This window comes from Cheilinus undulatus, linkage group 2 (assembly GCF_018320785.1).
Source record: "Cheilinus undulatus linkage group 2, ASM1832078v1, whole genome shotgun sequence".
Taxonomy (NCBI): domain Eukaryota; kingdom Metazoa; phylum Chordata; class Actinopteri; order Labriformes; family Labridae; genus Cheilinus; species Cheilinus undulatus.
In genome coordinates, this window is record NC_054866.1 from 15,414,780 (window position 1) to 15,433,215 (window position 18,436).

Sequence of the window (18,436 nt, forward strand, 5' to 3'; positions counted from 1 at the left end):
GTGCTCAAATCAAAAGCCAGCATCTATGATGGTACAGGGATGCATCAATGCACACGACGTCATAGGAAACCTGCACATTTGTGAGAGCTGTATTAATGCTGAATGATAATCAGTATGCAGCTTTAGAAGCACACACAGCAAAGTACACAAACTCTTCTCAGGGAGGACTTTGCTGATTTCAGCAAGATGATTTCAAACCATACTGAGGCTGTTTTATAACAGCAGGCTCCATAGTAAGAGAGCTCCGGTGCAAAACTGGCCTGCCTTCAGTCCTGACTTGTCCCCCATTGAAAATATCTGGAGCATTATGAAACGTGTAATACATCAATGGTGACCATGAATGGCTGAACAGTTGAAAACCTTCATCATGCAAGAATGGGAAAACTTTTCAAAGTAACAGCATTGTCTCCTCAGTTTCCAAAGGCTTACTGAATTTTGTTCAAAGAAGAGGCAATACTTTAGACCAAACCATGGCCTAACTTTTTTAGAGTGTGCTGTCATTAAATTTTAAAAGAACATAATGAATTTTTTGGGGTTCAACATTTGATTAAATGGCTTTGTGCTTTTTCTGCTTAAATATCGGATTACAGGGTTGGAAAATCTTTACATTCTACTGACTGAATCAAACTGGTGCCCCGTGTATGTCCGAATTCTCATCATTCTCTTAGTAAGTTAGGTTGCAATCTTGAGTGATGATCGTCTATCATTGTCTGATAGATGCTATATGCCTTTCTATTATTTGTTACTACAGCTCTCAGAGCTTTCTAAAATGAAACAAAAAAATCTTACAGTCTACCTTGTCTTAGTCATCAAGCAGCATCAATGAAAATCTTCAGCCTCTTGCACAAAACATCAAACTGACTGATCAGAACCTCGGCCATTTTTGTTTCAGAACTTTGTTTAACAAGCAGGTAAAGAAAGCTGCACAAACTTGTTTTCTATCAGCTAGTTAACATTCAAAATCTATTACTTCTGATCCTTTAATGGTTTGAATCGGCTTGTAAGCATTTATTTTAATCCAGTTATATTGTTGTAATACCCTTTACTCAGGTTTATCCCAGGCTTCCCTCCAGCATCTTCAATTTGGTTTCTGCATGGATTTCCAGTGAATTTCCATTTTGATTTAAATTTTCATCGCCAATTTTTAAAGCTCTTCATGAACAGGCTGCTAGATATATCATTGAATTATTCACCTTTCAGGAGCCAAGGCACACCTTCAGATCAGCAGATCAGGATTATTGTTTATACCTGAGGCCCATTTGAAGATCATAAGGCTTTGCAGTCCAGGTTCCTAAACTCTGGAATAACCCTTCTGCTGAAACTTGGTTTGCAAATGCTGTCTTTACTTTAAATCTTTTCTTTGAAGATTCTTCTTTTTTTTCCTTTTTTTAAGAAAGGCTGTATCTCTTTGTAAAAATATTTCATTTATAGACTATATGTAAAGCACTTTGTTACTCTTTGAAAAATGATATATAAATAAAGTTTGTTATCGTTATAGTTATAATTATTACATGCCTCAAGGACAGAGGTAATTCTCTCAGTTTTCAAGTGAAACCAGAGGTTAGTGTTCAGAAAACATTTTCTTTTCTGTATGTTGTCTGCTGCATAAACAGTGTGATTTTTTTTTCATCAATATTATCCATGGTGTCGCACAGCAGGTTTATTCACAATCACTTCAGTATTACCCTGAAAGGAAACTGGTTTTAATGGGATTTGCTTCTAATCAAGAGGAATAAAGTTTGTGTCAAGATGCAGATTTTTGCAAAGTAAAAAATTTGGTTTTCTAAGCCATGTCTTGAGGAGAGAAGACAACTTTTTAAACTGCATGTTTTTTGACTGGAGTTTGGATTGATCCTTTCTGATGTAAAGAACCTGAGCTCATATAGCACTTTTCTATTTGTCTGATTACTTAAAGTGCTTTTACACTGCAGGTCAAACCTACCCATTCACACCCTTTCTCTCCTCATTCACACACTGATAGCAGAGGTTGCTATGGATAATTGGCCTTCATTATTAGCTCATCCCATTCAAACGCATCCATACACATATACGCACCACTGACAAAGCTTTGACATATGCTGAGCTGAGGGAAACTGACTTCTACTGAGCAAGTCCCCTCATGATGCATTTAGTGAAGGAATCTGACCATTGACTGGCTTTATAAAGTGTCAATCAGGTTTATAGCTCAAGTTTATAGGTTTGATCTAAAATTGATTATTAGTGGCACTTTGATCCAGGTTTTAGTTTGCAGCAGAAAAATAAATCATAAGAACTCTGTTAATAGGAGCATGTTTGTCAGCCTGGACAAAGTTTCTCCTGTTTGTAGTTGCCAACATGGAACATTTTATCTGTTTACACCAAATCCTACTGAGATGGGATTGTCAATACAGCTCATATTACAAATGGAAACCAGAGCCCTTAACATAGTGAGAATCCTGACCCTTGTGTACCGTAAAGAGAGATTACCTAAGTTACTATAAAAGCTAAAGAGGAAATGTGATGCTGGTTCTTAATGGTTATAAAAAGGACAGAGTGGTGCACTGTTGATATGACACTGACCTATCAGAGGAGACAAAGTCCATGCCAAGGACAATGCTTTCCTCCGTGTCCTGTCTGCCGTTGGTGGAGACGACAACCATGTAGTGTGTTACCTGAAGGGAGGAACTCTCCAGACGAACAGCCTGCAAGAACGAATGAGGTTAACAGACTTGCTCCTGATTTTTGGTATTCTTCCATCTTTGTGTTTGTGTGTCCCACTGACCAGTTTGATGGTGTCATCCGGACGCAGAACAGTAAACATGGTCTGAAGATGTTTCTGAAGGTCATCTGGACAGAAAAGATTTCAGCTGCCTCATTAGCGTCAGTTTCTCCTTATAAACAGAACATTTCTGACATTTAAAGGCTGATGCATTCAGGGCTGTGTCTCAGCACATACCTGTGGGCTTGTTCATATGCTGGTTGGCGCACGTTGCAGAGGTAGGTGTGGGGCCATTTTCCCCAGGAAGGCACAAAGCTGGGCCTTTAACAGTGAGGAAACTTTCACTGATCCTGAAAATACAATAAACAGACAATAGCATTAACAGAAACTCTAGACACAAGTTACCTGATCATATCTCATCTTTCTGGCTACTGAAGTGACTTTTAAAAATAACTGACATAGTATACATGTTGCCCACTCCTGTTTTTTTCACTGCTGGCAAAGCATCACAAATTTTGTGAGACCACTCCCAGAATCTACAGCGGACTGAAACAAAGACGTTATGACAGTTTATATTGGTGGTTCTCAACTGGTTGGGTCACGGGACCCACCATCAACTCCTCAAGGAGAAATGCGACCCAAATTTAGGAGATTATTTTGGTCAATTAGATATATTTAACAAAAAAATAATAGAGCTTGGGCCTAAGACAGTACAAAAGGTATAACAAAACAATGAAACAGGACAAAACATTCATGTTTTATAGAATCTCAGACAATTTGGCAAAAAAAATTTTCCCAGGCACACGTCTGGGACCCACTGAAAAGGGCTTTGTGACCCACTTTTGGGTCCCCACCCACCAGTTGAGAACCCCTGGTTTATATCTCACCCTTAGCTTCACTTATTTGAGGATGAGTATTCAAAAAAAGAGCCACACTCAATATTTCTATCACATCCTACCTGTTTATGTGTATGGTGAGTGATGGAGGGGCTTGAAAATATCTAAATCTGCCAAAAGTTTGGGAACCACCACCTTGAGCTAAGTACTTTAGTTATGAAAATTTTATTTTGACTCTAAGATGTGTAACTGGACATTAGTACCTCCTCGTTTTTTGTTATTTAATAGTGAATTAACAGTTTTCAGAAGTTCAACAGCCACCATGGTGGGAGTAGAGAATTTCTGCAAGCATCAATAAACGTAATTGAAAACTTATTTTTGATCTGAGACAATAGTCACATGAAATCTTTTATAGAGTTAGATATTTTTAAATAAGTTAATTATTGTTTGTCTGAAAATTATAGCTCACTCCTACCCCCTACTTCTCTTTATGAGCACAAGAGGGAAACAACAAGGCCTGGACCTTCCCCAAGTGTTGTCCTCCTGGAGTTCGGCAGTGTTACAAAGCCCCATTCAGCTGGCCCATAGTGGGCGGACTCCCCAAATCAGAACTGACTGAATGACTCAAGAAATCAAGATCCCAGCCCTAAAGTGAACTCAGAACACAATGTTCCCCTCAGCTCCTCCACAGCTGTGTTACACACGAACTCTCTAACAACAGCTGCCAGTTTGGAGAGATTGGGAGGAGACGGGGGTTATGAGGGGGGACACAAAACAAGGCGTATGCTCCAGAAGGTCTGAGGATTGATAGGAGCTCGCCAGCATGTAACATAACACACTGGAGCAGGTTGTATCAATCAGGGTTACATAATCTGCAGGACACTTAATCTTGTTAAATCTGGATGAAGTCACTCCATTTCAGAGTATGACACATAATAAAGTTAGGTCAGTGTTTTCAACTGAGCACCAAGCATTTCTTATGCGAGCACTCAATATGTTTTTATATGTGTATGGCTAGGTTTTTGTTAAGTCTCATGGTGCCACTTAAAAAACACATCACACCACACCAGGTAGTATTAAGACAGGTTGGAAGTCTTTAAGACCGTTTTATATAACAAGTGGTAAAAACAGAACCATGAAGGAGCTGAAAATAAGAATATTTTCACACTACAACCCTGAATGCATTAGTTGGGTTTCTTTGCTTGGATTTAATCTTTCTGTTCAAATTAAATTTTAAATGCAACCGCTATCAGATTCCTGTGTTTACTGGCCAAAGTTATGAATTATAACTTGACACACATGGATATATTTTACATTCATATGGGAAACTTCACATACAAAGTATTTAGGAAGGGCAGGACTTTTACAAAAATTCTCAGAAAGTGATCACATTTATTACAGGCCAAGAATGAGAAGAAAAAGTGAGATAGTTGGCATGTGCAGCTCTGATAAATAACATGAGCTGGACACAAAGACAGACCTCTTATAATGAATGAAATAGTCATTTCCAACATCATATTATTGTTGATTTACAACCAACAGCATCAACTTGAAGAGCTGTTCATATGGCTAGCCCGGGTTTGCCTTGTGGGCTTTCGTATTCGACAACATCTAGACTGGAAAGGAGAGGACAGTATGCAATCTTGCGAGCCATGGCAACGCTGACTGGAAAGAGAAGGTAAGAGGAGTGATTCACAAAAGCATTGCTTTTCTCAAACAGTCTCACACACCTTCATATACTGCTGCAGCAGTTTCTTTATCTTCAGGTGGAACTGTTCTCCCGTCCTCTCTTATCCAGCAGTAAGTTTCTGTGTTTCTCGTTTTTTTTCCAGTTGGTCCCTCATAGCATCATCAGACAAAATGTGGGGATGTGGCTCATTTTGTTTTGGAGTCAGATTTCCTTTTTCTGATTCTCATGTTGTAATTTCCTGTCATTGCTACGAAGGTTCAAACCTTGCTAAAGCACCCTTAAACTCATGCCAAAGCCAGTTTGAAGAAGCGCACAACATCCTCTCTGCTAATAAAAGCTTTCCATTTGGCTCTATGTCCTATTTTGATAACAAAAACTGCCACTATACTATGGCTACATCTGAGCTAATCACTACACTGGTGGCAGCCGTTGTATAGATCGGCTTACCATAAAACTCAACCGCCAGCAACTATCTCAAACTCATGCAGAGGCAGGTCAGAAGAAGACAGAAAGACCTTTTCTGTCATGAAAAGCGTTCACTGCTGCCCTATCTCTTCGTTCAATTAAGTACTGTGATAAAACTATACTATAAAGCTATATTATATCTACAACCAAGCTAAACGCAACACCGGTGGCTGATGCCAGCCATTGCTATCAGCTTCCAACACAAAAAACCCTGTCCATAGCTACCACCTCATTCTCCTCAAATGACACAGATTGGTCAGGTCGGTTCTCAGCCTGCGCACAACATTTTCAGATTGGAGCTTTGCAAGATGGATTTGTCAGATGACAGACATGGAGTCTGGCCAAATCCCTCTGCTGTGCAAGGTTACCTGAAATGACCCAAATGCACAAAAGAAATGTGACAATAGATTATTTTCTAATGTAGAACTAGTGATCTACAACCCCCTACAGAGGAACAACATGCCACATTTTAGATTTACTGAGGTGACTTTATGGTTAACTTTTTTTTTAATTACAAAGAAGACCAGAGGAGATTGCCATGGTACAGTTAAAACTGTTACTGTTGGAAACATTTTAGGTAATCCAAGTACTCAACTAAAAGAAGACATTTCAAATTTATTTTGCCATTTTAGGGCCAAAGTTTGACATACTAACCTTTATAGTGAACTGCTTTTAGTCTGTATCAAGTTGCAACAACTGCTGCAGATATTACGGTCTCTATAGTGACACTGATCCAGGAAGCTGCCTAACTTATCTGCTTAGCATGGTTAAGGGTTTTCCATTACTTTCAGAGTCAGAATGAGAACTGCACAAACAATCACTGCCCAGTCAAGGAGGAGATGGTTATATCAGGGCTTGATATGTATTTGAAATTTCCAGTCAGATGGTCAATTTGTTTTAAAAGAACAAGTAAGCAGGCTGTAGGGTACACTAGCTGAAACCAGCTCAAGGCAACAAGGCAAATATCATCTGCACATTTCCTTCCTGTCCTTTCCCTTTTCTCTGTAACTTCATCCTTCAATCTTGCCAGTAATCCAACAGACTTTCCTGAGTTTTGCTGAGATCATGGATATAAAGCATTGTGTGACGAAAACAGGAGAACAGAGAGAGAGAGTTATGAAACAACAGCCTTGTGCTGAACTTATTACCCATAACGCACCTAACTTTGACCCAGCTGTTTCCTCTCTCTTGCTTCTGTCCCTTCTCTCTGTCTGATTAACTCCTGCTGTATCCTGCAGTTCACAGTCTCATGCTTGGCAGTGACCATGTATAGCAGTGCTACTGTACAGTGTCATGTGTAACATGTAAAGTGTAATAGAAAGCCATAAACGTGCAAGCATGCCCTTCTAGTCCTGCTCAGAGCAAACTGGCTAGGTGGAATTTTAGCCTGACTATTAAAGAGAAGGGGCTGCAAATGACACTTCACCACGCTTTCTAAAAATACAGTAGTCCTTTAAAAGTCACAGCTATTGATAGGCTGCATTCACAGGAGCTTGGGTGACCTACTGTACACAGATGCTTTCTTTGACAATACAGCAAAGCCCTCTTATGGCTTGTTCACACAGCATGATATTTACACTGTTGCTTCGCCATCAATGCCACAGAACCGTAAATGGGGGAATGAAGTGATGCCCCTCTGTGTTGGCTCCTGAGGTAGTAACAGTGGCCAGATCAACTGAGCCAGCTGGGGGTAAAGCACTCAGTGTGTTTGTATGCGCATCTCTAATTATGTAAAAGTGAAGCTGGACTTGCGAGAACTTACAATGAAGTCTGCACATGAGGAGATATAGATCAATGGGGCTGGAGAGGCATCAATAGGGGGGTGTTGCAAAAATGTTGACTACTTCAGTCGATGAGGAAGACCAGATAAAGACTTTCCAAAAAAAAAAAAAAAAGATAATTTGTGGTAAAAACTGACAAAAGTGGGTTTAGTTTTTGTCAAGGGAGACTGAACTAGACTAAATGTTAGGGCTTGACTTTTCAAATCCATTGGTATTTTTCCACTGTGAATACAGTATTTTCATCAGTGCATTTTAAATCAATTAAAGTATTAATAGTGCATTAAAGTTTTTTTTATATATTACATTATTTTACAATTTGGCTGAATAAATTAGTTCAAATAGAATATATGCTGTGACTAAAAGTAAAGAATATAATGTAAGGACTTTTATTAACTCAATCTGGAGTACAGTGCTTTAAAATTTTTGTTGACTAAAATCTGACTAAAGCTTCAAAACATTTTATTCTAAAACTGAAACTAAGACTGAATTTAAAATAGCTGCCAAAATTAACAGATTACCATTGACTGGAGCTAATCCCAGTTGTCACCAGGCAAGAGGCTGGGTCCACAATGGAGTGGTTGCTAGTCAATCACAGGGCTGGCATATAGAGACAGACCTGCAGCCACACTCTCACTCTCACCTTCAGGCAATTTAGGTCATGTTCACACCTGATAGACCATTCACTCTAATCTTTGAACCAGGCTGAACTACAAGGAAAAATTGGTATTGCAATAGTTTTTTTCTTTTTTAATAATAAAAACGGAAATTTAACCAGATAAATGTTGTGTATTTTATTTGCATCTATACAACTCAAATCAAATCTTTGTGTCATTTTTGAACTTCAAATTCACACCTTTGCCTTCAGTAATTTAGCATCTGCCATGAGCGTCATGCCAATGTATCTGTGACAGCATCAGTGTTACCTATAGCCTCTCCTTCATGTTACCTATAAAGGAGACAAATAGACCGTGCTGGCTCGATATAGAATGATGAGGATTTAAACCAGGAACCTTCTTGATGTGAGGGAGAAGCGCTTACCACCTAGCCACTGTGCAGCCATTTGGTTAAAACATTTTTTCAATTCAAAATAAACCATATTTGTTAAGGAAGGTTTATGCTTTTTCCACACACAGACATCAACAGTGCACTATTAAATTTAGGATGTCTACTCAAAGCAACAGTCAATACATGGAGATTACTTGCACTTCATGCTACATGTCTTATAATGAATTATCACATAAAATAATAGTATGGTTTTTATGTTGTTTTGTGCCATGCTGGGGAAGGCCTATTGATAAGTGTGTGCTTCTGGGCATGTTACATGCTTTAAACATATGAGCGATTATACAGAGTCATGCTGGAGCAACAGGCTGTAAACTGTATAAAAGTTTCTAAAAATAGCCTGTCAGGGGTAAAAGTGGTCTCCTCCCCCACCAGACAAACAAACCTATTGACTTCAACTGTAACAACAAGACTGCAAGCTCAGATGATACCAACGTCAGCAACACTTGGTGTTCATATGATGGTGTGACTGTCATTCACTCAGTGGGTTCATTGAAGGAATCAGTGAGGTGAGGTGTTAAAATTTCTTCTTACAGTTAAAAAACAGAAATACTAGTCTTTGGCCAGTATGAGAGGCTGAAATTCAGTGGCTTTCTGTTGTTAAATTAACACAATAAAACTGGCTAAAACAGGTAGGTAGCAAAAGAGACCACTGACTTATCTTATATGTATACCAGTGGGAAGCCACTCCTCACTGCCAGAGGGCAGGTCCATGGTTGCTTGAGGTCACGTGAAAGCTATGAATACCCCTTCTGTATGTCTGTTATTTTTCATTCTATTTATTTTTGTATGTTTTATTTTTTATGACAATGAAAAGAGACTCGAGCAGGCTTTAAAGTCTGCTCTGTCAAAGTTTTCCTGCATATATGTGTAAAAGTATAGCTTAAATGTTCCCAATGAAAAAAAGATATATATGGGTTCTTTGTTTCCTTTAATGTGCCAAACTGTGACTTCAAAACCTAAATATGTACCAAACTGAACTTTCTGTGTACCATTTCACCTCGACTTCAAACACAGCAGACTTCACTACTGACCTGCAAAACAAACAGCCTGTATGATTGAAGTCCTGTTCTCTTTCTGTCTCTGAGAGAAAGACAGAGCAGTGAGGGAGTGAGACAGAGAGCAGCGAGGGTCATCTTTTGGCATTCAGCCACTGCAAGCTTTAGGCAGGAGAAGCATTTAGCTACTTGTTAGGGCAACAGCCACAGACACAATCATCACTATGTAAGGACCACTCCACATAGTGGCCAGATAACTCAGTGAACCCCCATCCTACCCATGACCATATTAGTCACTCACAGGAGAAAGATAAATATAGGGCACAGATCTATGCTGGGCTGGCTCCACTAAGGCCTTACTGGTTCACACCCAAGACAGATAAAGGCAATGGGGAATATTGAGTTAGTTACCCAGTGAGAGCTCAAGGTGCAGGAGCACAAGAGAGATGGATAAGAAAACAAATATTTCGCACCAGATTTCAGTACTCATCCCTAGATGTGGGCATTTGTAATAAAAGCACTCAAGAAAAATAACAACTAAAGACTTTTATTGTGAAGAACTTGTTGAAAATAGCATGTTTATCATTGGTTTAACTTAGCTTTAGCTCAGATGCCTGTGAATGTATGGAGCTATGGTGTTTACGGTTGTTTCTCCAACACTGTTTGAAAGCTACAGCCCACTTCTTTAAATCATTGTGTGGTTTTCACACTTTATTTGCCTGAGGCACACCTAAGATCAAGCTGAAACCTCAAGGCACACCATTTTCATATACAGGCCAGCTCTTTAACATGTATTCAAGTAGGATAAGTGTGGTATAGTTGTAGTAACAGCATATGGTTGTATAAATTCCCACGGCACACCTAAACTTACCTCAAGGTAGCGTGTCTTGCCAAAACATTTGTAAAACCACTAACTTAAAACATGCAAGTCATCAGTTAAAAATGCACTTTTAAAAGTTGTTGGAACCATTACTGTACCAAATGCTGCAGAGTTGGGCTAAAGAAGATGATCTTTTGCAGCTCACAGCTCGTTCTAAAGCCATAGACAGGTTGACAGACGCTCTGTAAAGTGAGTACACTCACTGCATGTTGCATGCATGTTTAACTCATTGCTGTGCTTCACGTTTAAGCGGGTGACATTTGGCTTGTGTCTGAATGGAACATGCTGACGACTGAGGTGTTGTCTGTAACATATCACTGGTACACCAAGAGTGGAATTTTTCAGGCCTCATATGTGCATTACAACACAAGGCATGTGTTTTAACTGTTGATAACGGCAAAGCAAAACTACTTTCTTTGGGAGAAATTTTGTAGTGATGGTATTGATATCAGATTTTACCATCTACCACAAAAAAGGCAGAGAAAACTGCAATTAATCCCTGCATGAACTGAAAAGTATTCATCTGTTTTACTGCCAACTTCTGTACCAACCTGCCAAACATTTTTTTAACAAGTTCATCCATATGAAGAAGACTCGACTCCCTTGACCAATTTACCCAAGACATCACAGGAGAGGGATGCCACAGGAAAGAGTTTGTGTTTGTGAATGCTAGACACAGAAAAGGAAGAAGCAGAGAAACAGGTAAGGAAAGTTTGCCTTACTTTCCATTTCTATTTCCTATGGTTCTGAGCTACGATGACATTGATATAAAACTGTTTATGCCCTTTATCGTGCTTGTGCCACATATGTGGCTAAACTTCTCTTCTTTCAAATAAGAAACAATGACCACTCTTTCTATTTGACTATATTAATTTACATTCATTAAAGAAAAATAAACAAAAATACTTGGCCCTATTAAATTTCCTGGTTATCAAATCTGGCTCTTCGAATTTGTAATAGAATAGCCCTGCCTGTTTTGCTATGTTGGTAATCCCCTGTGCAGCCCCTGAGCAACAGCCACCTTGCTGAACTAAACACACTGCATCCCCGGCATGCAGCACTATTTTAGGAAGGATTCAGATTACATTTTAACTTACAGTTCAGACAAAAAAGTAGCCAGTCAAATGATCTGATCTTATGACCTTTATTAAAGCTAATAAAACCAAAAGGCAAGTAAGATGCTGTATGTCATTTGAATTTAGATGCATCAAATACCGGACAAAAAAAGGTAGCACCCTATATCCAGCAGACTATATTCCTGTTTTCTTGTTTATCAGCTTTCCTAAAGCACTGGTAACCCATTGGTTTATTGACCCACTAATCACAGAACCTTCTCTCACAGCAACAGTGGGTACACATCGGAGTTCAGGTTCTTCTTAAATGTCTTGATATGGCCTTAGTTATCGTCAAACACACCCTGATTAAAAACCTAGAACAAAATCCTTTTATGCAACAGTAAAGCTACACCCCACTAGAGACAGGGGCTCAGTAACTGAGTGCTCAGGGTTGGTATTAATCCAAGCAAAAAACCTGAGTTGAGCTGAGCAGAGTCTGACCTCGCTGACAGGTCATCGGGTTGTCATTAAATCTAGACACTGTTCCAGGACAAGTTAACCTGGCACTGTGCTCCTCTGGGTTTCATATTATGGGCCTAGACATGACACTTTTTCTTTTTTAGACACATCAGTGTCTAAGGTCTACACTACCAAGCAAGACTGGATGACGAGTTTTTTTTTTTTTTTTTAAATATATTGATACATTTACAAATAAGATAAAGGGGAATACACTTTTGTTCATACAGATATGGTTTATGTTGGTCAAATGATTTTGCCAGGTCAAAATACTAAGCAAAAAGATTTTTTTCATTAAGAACCATCAACAGTCAGCTTATTGACAAACAATCAATTTGCAATGTTCAGTCTAAATGGGGAATTATCATGTAAATGCATTATTTAATTGGCATATTTTGTATTATCACAAGGGATGTCAAACGACTGAATTCAAAATTGTGATAAATCGCATATTTTTCAGTTAGCCACAGTTAATCTTCCATTTTGCCCCATTTTAATAGACTATTTTTGTTCCTTTAAAACTGTTTTTGGATTTTTGTAGTTACTTAAATAAAGGGTATTAGGCTTCCTCTCTGGATACCGACCTGCTTTTATTTTGAAAGAAAAAAAGAAACTTCAGGTAGACCAAAGATTATAACATAAACTGAAAAATGAACTTGTTATGGATTGAAAAGGAAATAAACTTTAACTCCTGCCCATTTGCAAAACAGAGAGGTGTTTATCTGCAGTGTTTCGGTTCTAGACCTCCATCAGGCAAACCTGTGTTTTCTAAAGTGAAATGAGACATTAAGGAGCAGTGGTCCACTTATTTTACATCACTGTGGCTGCAGGGAAATGTTGACATGGCTGAAAGGGACAATACAGCATGCATTTTTAAAAAAAATCATGCATTGATTATGGGTATTATTGGCTATGCATTCATGCTTAGTGAAAATCAGATAATACTGATGCCTGTTTAATATCATGGCAAGTCCTAGAGGGCATATCTATTTTTGATTTATTTTGTTTTCTTTTTTAAAATTTATTTTGGGCATTTTTGTGCCTTTATTTGATAGAGGAGGACAGTGGATGGTATCAAACAGCAGTATGGAGTCGTTAAAAACTGATATGAAACCACAATTCAAAGCAGTAATGCATGCATACTTGTAAATCTTAAAAACACAACAACTACAAAGCTTCAATGTTTTGATCTGTCTGCATTTAAGATGAATATATTTTGAATATATGAAATATATCTATATGTAGATTCAGAAGGTAAAGAAAAGGATTAGGCCTTTCTTCCTTACTCAGCTCACAGACCTCCATCATTAAGACACCTGATAGGTCTGCGGGCGGTGGTTTTTAGGGGATGATTCCTATATAGCCTGCTCCTGAGGACAAAAATAGACCTAAAGCTCAAAATACTTCAATTATGATTGTAAGTCTTAAATACTACGCCCACAATTGAGTCTATAGAAAACCACTGCATTTATAATAATATCCTGTATCTTTTATACATGTACAGAAATACTGCAGAGGACAAAAAAAGACAGTACAATATCGCATTCAGTCACTTTTTCCAACATCCTTTGGCCTAATATAAACACATGAGCACAAAGTCAAACCCATGACTTATGCACGTGAGGTTTTACAATTAAAAGGATATAAAAATCCCCTTCCTTGATCTGAGGGCCAAAGATCATGAACACAACAATAACAAAGTAATAAAACAGATCATTAAGTACTATGGAATACGGCCAGCAAGACCAGGAAGTCTGTACACAGCCGCTGTTTACCGGACACATGTGACGAGTACACACTGTGTGGTTCTGGGAATTATCCTCTCATAAACAGTGACAATACAAACTCACATTAAATCATTATCACAGTTCATTCACAGGAGGACCAATTACTGACATGATGGAAAACAGAAGGAGAAACACACTTAATGACAGAGTATTGTTAAAACTAAATAATGTTGTCTTTACTTCCTTTGGGACAGGACTGAGTGTCCATCTTTTTTTTTGTTTGCTTTTAGGCCACAAATGAAGTTTGATCTATGTCTATAGCCGCTAGCTTTCTGTAAAATATTACTGTTTGACACAGATTTACAGTATGATGACAAACCAAAATGGCACGTGGCCTGTTGTTTCTTGCCTTTGGCTTTACTTTTACAGAACATTAACTTCTGATGAGTCAGCGCCCGTGGGCAGAGCGGTTAACAACCACCACAACCAACCAAACACCAACGGTGAGATAAAAGATATAGATAAGGTCATAAAGTGATGTACGCTTCAGTCAGGTGGCGTCCGTCTATGACATCTGTCTACAGCTGTGAATCAGGATGATTCACACATTGAGCAAAGCCATAATGCCTTGTTAAGGACATACAAGAGCACAAAGCTGAGTAAGATCCTGTTAGGCAAGTATTACAACTAGATTTCGAAACAAAACTTCATCTTACTCATAATGCCAAAGTGTCAAAGGGTTCCCACATTTTTAAATATTGTATCTCCATAAAAGCATCTCAGTAAGATTAGAACATCAAGGAAATGTTTTTTTCTTTAATTCAATTTAAAAAGTGTCATTTTCATGTAGATTCATTTTACATAAGTGAGATATGTCAAACTATTTTGTTGTAATCTTAATGGTTATAGCTTACAGCACATGAATATCAAAAATCCAGCACCCCAAAAAAATATATCATAACAAAAACTTTGACTTATAATTGAAATGTTGACCCTGTGCATCTGTTCTAGACAATACATTAACAACAATTATGGTTTGGTTACTTATTGGTAATCCTTTATGCTTTGTGTGGATGGACCTTAATGTGTACTGAAAACAGTTTGACATCAGTAGCTTAGACTTTATGCAGAGGTGGCCTGTGATGCCTTCATCTAGACTGGACTAGTTGTGTAAACACAGCATTTACAGTCATGAAACAAAAGCCACCCCATCAACTCAGATAATCTGCTGTATTCTGCCAGCCTAGTAAACCAAAAGTTTGGATTTATTTATATCTGTTCAGCCTCACTTGGAGTGATGGGAATTTCATCTCTTTTTAGGGGTCCAGGATGTATTTTATTTATGAAAAAATTCTAGAAATAATTTATAAGCCAAGCACTCGGAGCCTTTAAGCTTGTGGCTAACATGCCCACATGCATTCTTATTTCCAGTAGCTTCACTGCATACAGCATGTAGGGATACCAAGGCGCCTACCAGAGGGCTACAGAAAAGATGCATTCCTCAAAAGGCACTGCTTAAGCATAATATGAACGCATTAACAAAACTGCAGTCACTCTGCATCCCAAATGCCCAAAATACACTGCTAATGCAAAATGTAAACAGGGCTGTGGTCGAGGCTCCTGTTGTACAAGTAACTACAACAGTGCAGTGTGAAAATGTGGCAATCAGCCTGTGGCACTGCTGAAGTGTTATGAGGCCTAGTTTGCTTTAGAAGCAACCCTCAGCTCATCTGTATTGTTGAGTCTGGTGTCTCTCATCTTCCTCTAGATACAGTAATACTCTACGGGATTCAGGTCAGGACAGTTGGCTGGCAAGTCAAGCACAGTAACATCATGGCCATCAGACCAGTTTCTGGTAGTTCTGGCTGACTGTGGGCAGGTGCCAAGTCCTACTGGAAGAGAAAATCAACATCTCCATAAAGTTTATAAGCAAACAGAAGTATGAAGTGCTCTAAAATCTTCTGATCAATGGCTGTGTTGACTCTGGACATGATTAAACAGTGGACAACACCAGGAGAGGACATGGCACACCAAGTCATCATTGTGGAAACCTCACACTGGCGCTCATGCAACTTGTGCCAGATAAAAGTAAATTCATTTAAATGCACTGAAATAAAGGTCCAAGGGTCTGAAAGGAGAGTGGAATTGCATAAGCTTTTGCCTGATCAGACCCTTATTGACCCATTCTGAGATAAAGAATCTGTGTAGAGACAGCAAAGCCAACAATGCAGACGAAATGAAGGCTGCTGTCAAAGCTAACAGGGCTTCATAACACCTCAGCAGTGTTAGCTGATGCCCCCATGCAGTAATTCATGGACTCCTGACCAAGTACTGAGCACATGAGGGTCTACATGTCTGTTTAAGTCCTTGACTTGTAGGCCTTAAATATTTGGTTCTGTCAGCTTTAATGCATTAATTATGATTAATTAAGGTCCATAATTAGTGCTTTTTTTTTTTTTTGCAAAACTACAATTAATCCCAGGCTCTATTATCCTTTACTTTGTTTAAGTCGCTGCAGTGTGTCTCTCTGCAGCCACTGCAAAGTAAAATGAGTCTGCCACAGCACCTTAGAGCAGTTGCTTTCCCAAAAAGAGAAATTTAAATGATTCAACGTGGTATATCTGATCTATTACTGTGATAAACATCCTTAATATGAGGTCACAAAAAACGTTAATTTCTTTGCTTTGTACGACATTGTACATTTTAACCACCTCCAGGAATGGTAGGGGCCCCTGGTCTATGGTGCTGTTATACTGGGGGCCACAGGCTCATTTCTCATGTCACTTTAAGAACTCAAAGACAGCTCAGTGGACGAGTCAAAAGTTATCTGCACCTCGTATTATGGTCTGTATCCAAAAGGAAGAGCTGAGACAGTTGCTTTAGCTATAGAAATTCAGGGATTAATTGCAAAAAAAAAAAAAAAAAAATCATCGTATGACAACCCTTAAGTTTTGAGAAAATGGAGTTTTGATTTCCATGAGCTGTAAGCAATAATCATCAAGATTAAACAAAAGACAAGAAAAGAGATAATCAAGCTCATATTGGTTGTCAGTGGGTCAGAGTCTCTTTGATTTTAGCTACCTATCTTTCTGTTCAAATAACTTTCACCACACATATCTGTCTAGTGTACAGACTGATCATGAGTTACACCGTAGATTAAAAGTGTTACAACCAACCCAGCCTCCCATGTCTTTCTGTGGTCAACACTTACAGCTGGTTGATCTGATTTTTCGACATGACCGCGTTGTCGCTGAAGTATGGCACCATCCTGGCCCCGCAGCAGGAGCAGAAGCTGACAGCCGGTGGGCTGTGGGATCCGGACAGCGCCCCGAGAGTCATGCTGGGGAAGAAGAAGTGTCTGTCAGGTGCTTTTAGTCCACAAGTCTGGAGAAATACTTCACTCCTCAGCCGAAGACATGTGCTCTGTTATTCCGGTACGGTAAACCACTGCTCTTGTTCGCTGGTATTAGCCCTGTTACATTCAAACTGGTGAAATAATCCGCAAAATAGGCACAGGAATCATGAAATTATTCCACACTTGTAGACTAAGCATGGCAACTGGCTTCAGCACGGCGTGTTCCGTCCACAGCAGTCCCTGGTTCGGCAAAATCTCCAAATAAAGTCAAAAGAGTCCTGTATGATCACATTTCCTAAACCACTGGCTATTTATCTCCGCCAGTGACACTAGCTTACTTTTCGAAATCTTCAGCACTGACACCAACTTTAGTCAAACTCACTCGAGGACTCCCAGGAAGGTGAATTATGGGGAAAGCGTGGAGCCAATGAGGACATGGAGGAGTTGTGACCGCCCTTAGTACCGCCCCCTCTGCATGAAAACTGAACCAGATCCTCTGACGTCACGACGTCAAATCCTTGGAAGTCAGCTGAAGGAAGTTAAGCCTGACAGTAACAAACACAGCCTACGTCATTTTTTGTGAAAAATTATCCCTATGAGATCTTATTTTTTTTAATCCACAGTTTCATTATATGAGGCAGAAACTGACTTTATGTTATGCTGAAATTCAATTAATTCAAATTATGCCATTGTAAATATTCTTCTTGAATCAATTTCTGGAAACATTTATTGAGCAAAAACTTTCATAAAGGAAAAAATGTCACCCTGAATTAAAAACATTATAAATATGATAATCCTGACCAGTGGTGCTCAATCCTGGTCAACCAAAGAGCCAAACTGTTGAAAAATATCTTTGCAGGAACTATAATTGGAACCTGGAGTGTGTTAATAGTAATAATAATAATAAAAAATATATAATAATAATAATAAATTATAATTTTATTAAATTTTATATCTTTATATATATATATATTTTAATTTGACAAAAAGTTTATCATCCTCTGTTCATATTTTTCTGCTTATGTCTTAAAATAACAATTAATCTATATGCAATAATATTTATCTTAAAAGATTAGTTTAATGTGGTTGATATTAAAGATCAATTAAAACACATGAAATTCAGAGCTAAGGTACTTAAGATGAGAGAAAAAAGTAAAAAAAAAAGAATTTTGATACTAAATATAGCTATATTACTGAATATAAATACTAGATAACTAAAAACTTGGCATAATAGAAAAAAATAAACACATTTTTTTGTGTCTGAAGGAATTGACAGAAATGAAGATATGATGTGCAAAAAAAGATATACATATTTTTTGATAAGTTGCATTAAAAATCTCAACCCACACAAATGTCTACTTTTAATTTCTGTT

At 38.4% G+C, this 18,436-nt stretch overlaps 1 protein-coding gene across 1 annotated transcript in view; it reads right to left on the bottom strand.

Annotated features, from left to right (window-relative positions):
- The window catches only part of ssh2a (slingshot protein phosphatase 2a), a 29,939-nt gene extending 12,487 nt beyond the window's left edge, over window positions 1-17,452 (bottom strand). The window contains exons 1-4 of the mRNA XM_041804265.1: window positions 16,920-17,452; window positions 2,936-3,048; window positions 2,762-2,826; window positions 2,560-2,681 (exon numbers count right to left, since the gene is read on the bottom strand). Of these exons, the coding sequence (XP_041660199.1) occupies window positions 2,560-2,681; window positions 2,762-2,826; window positions 2,936-3,048; window positions 16,920-17,047 (428 nt within the window). The 5' untranslated portion in view covers window positions 17,048-17,452. The remainder of the gene's footprint in view (window positions 1-2,559; window positions 2,682-2,761; window positions 2,827-2,935; window positions 3,049-16,919) is intronic.
- Between the last annotated feature and the right edge of the window lie 984 nt (window positions 17,453-18,436).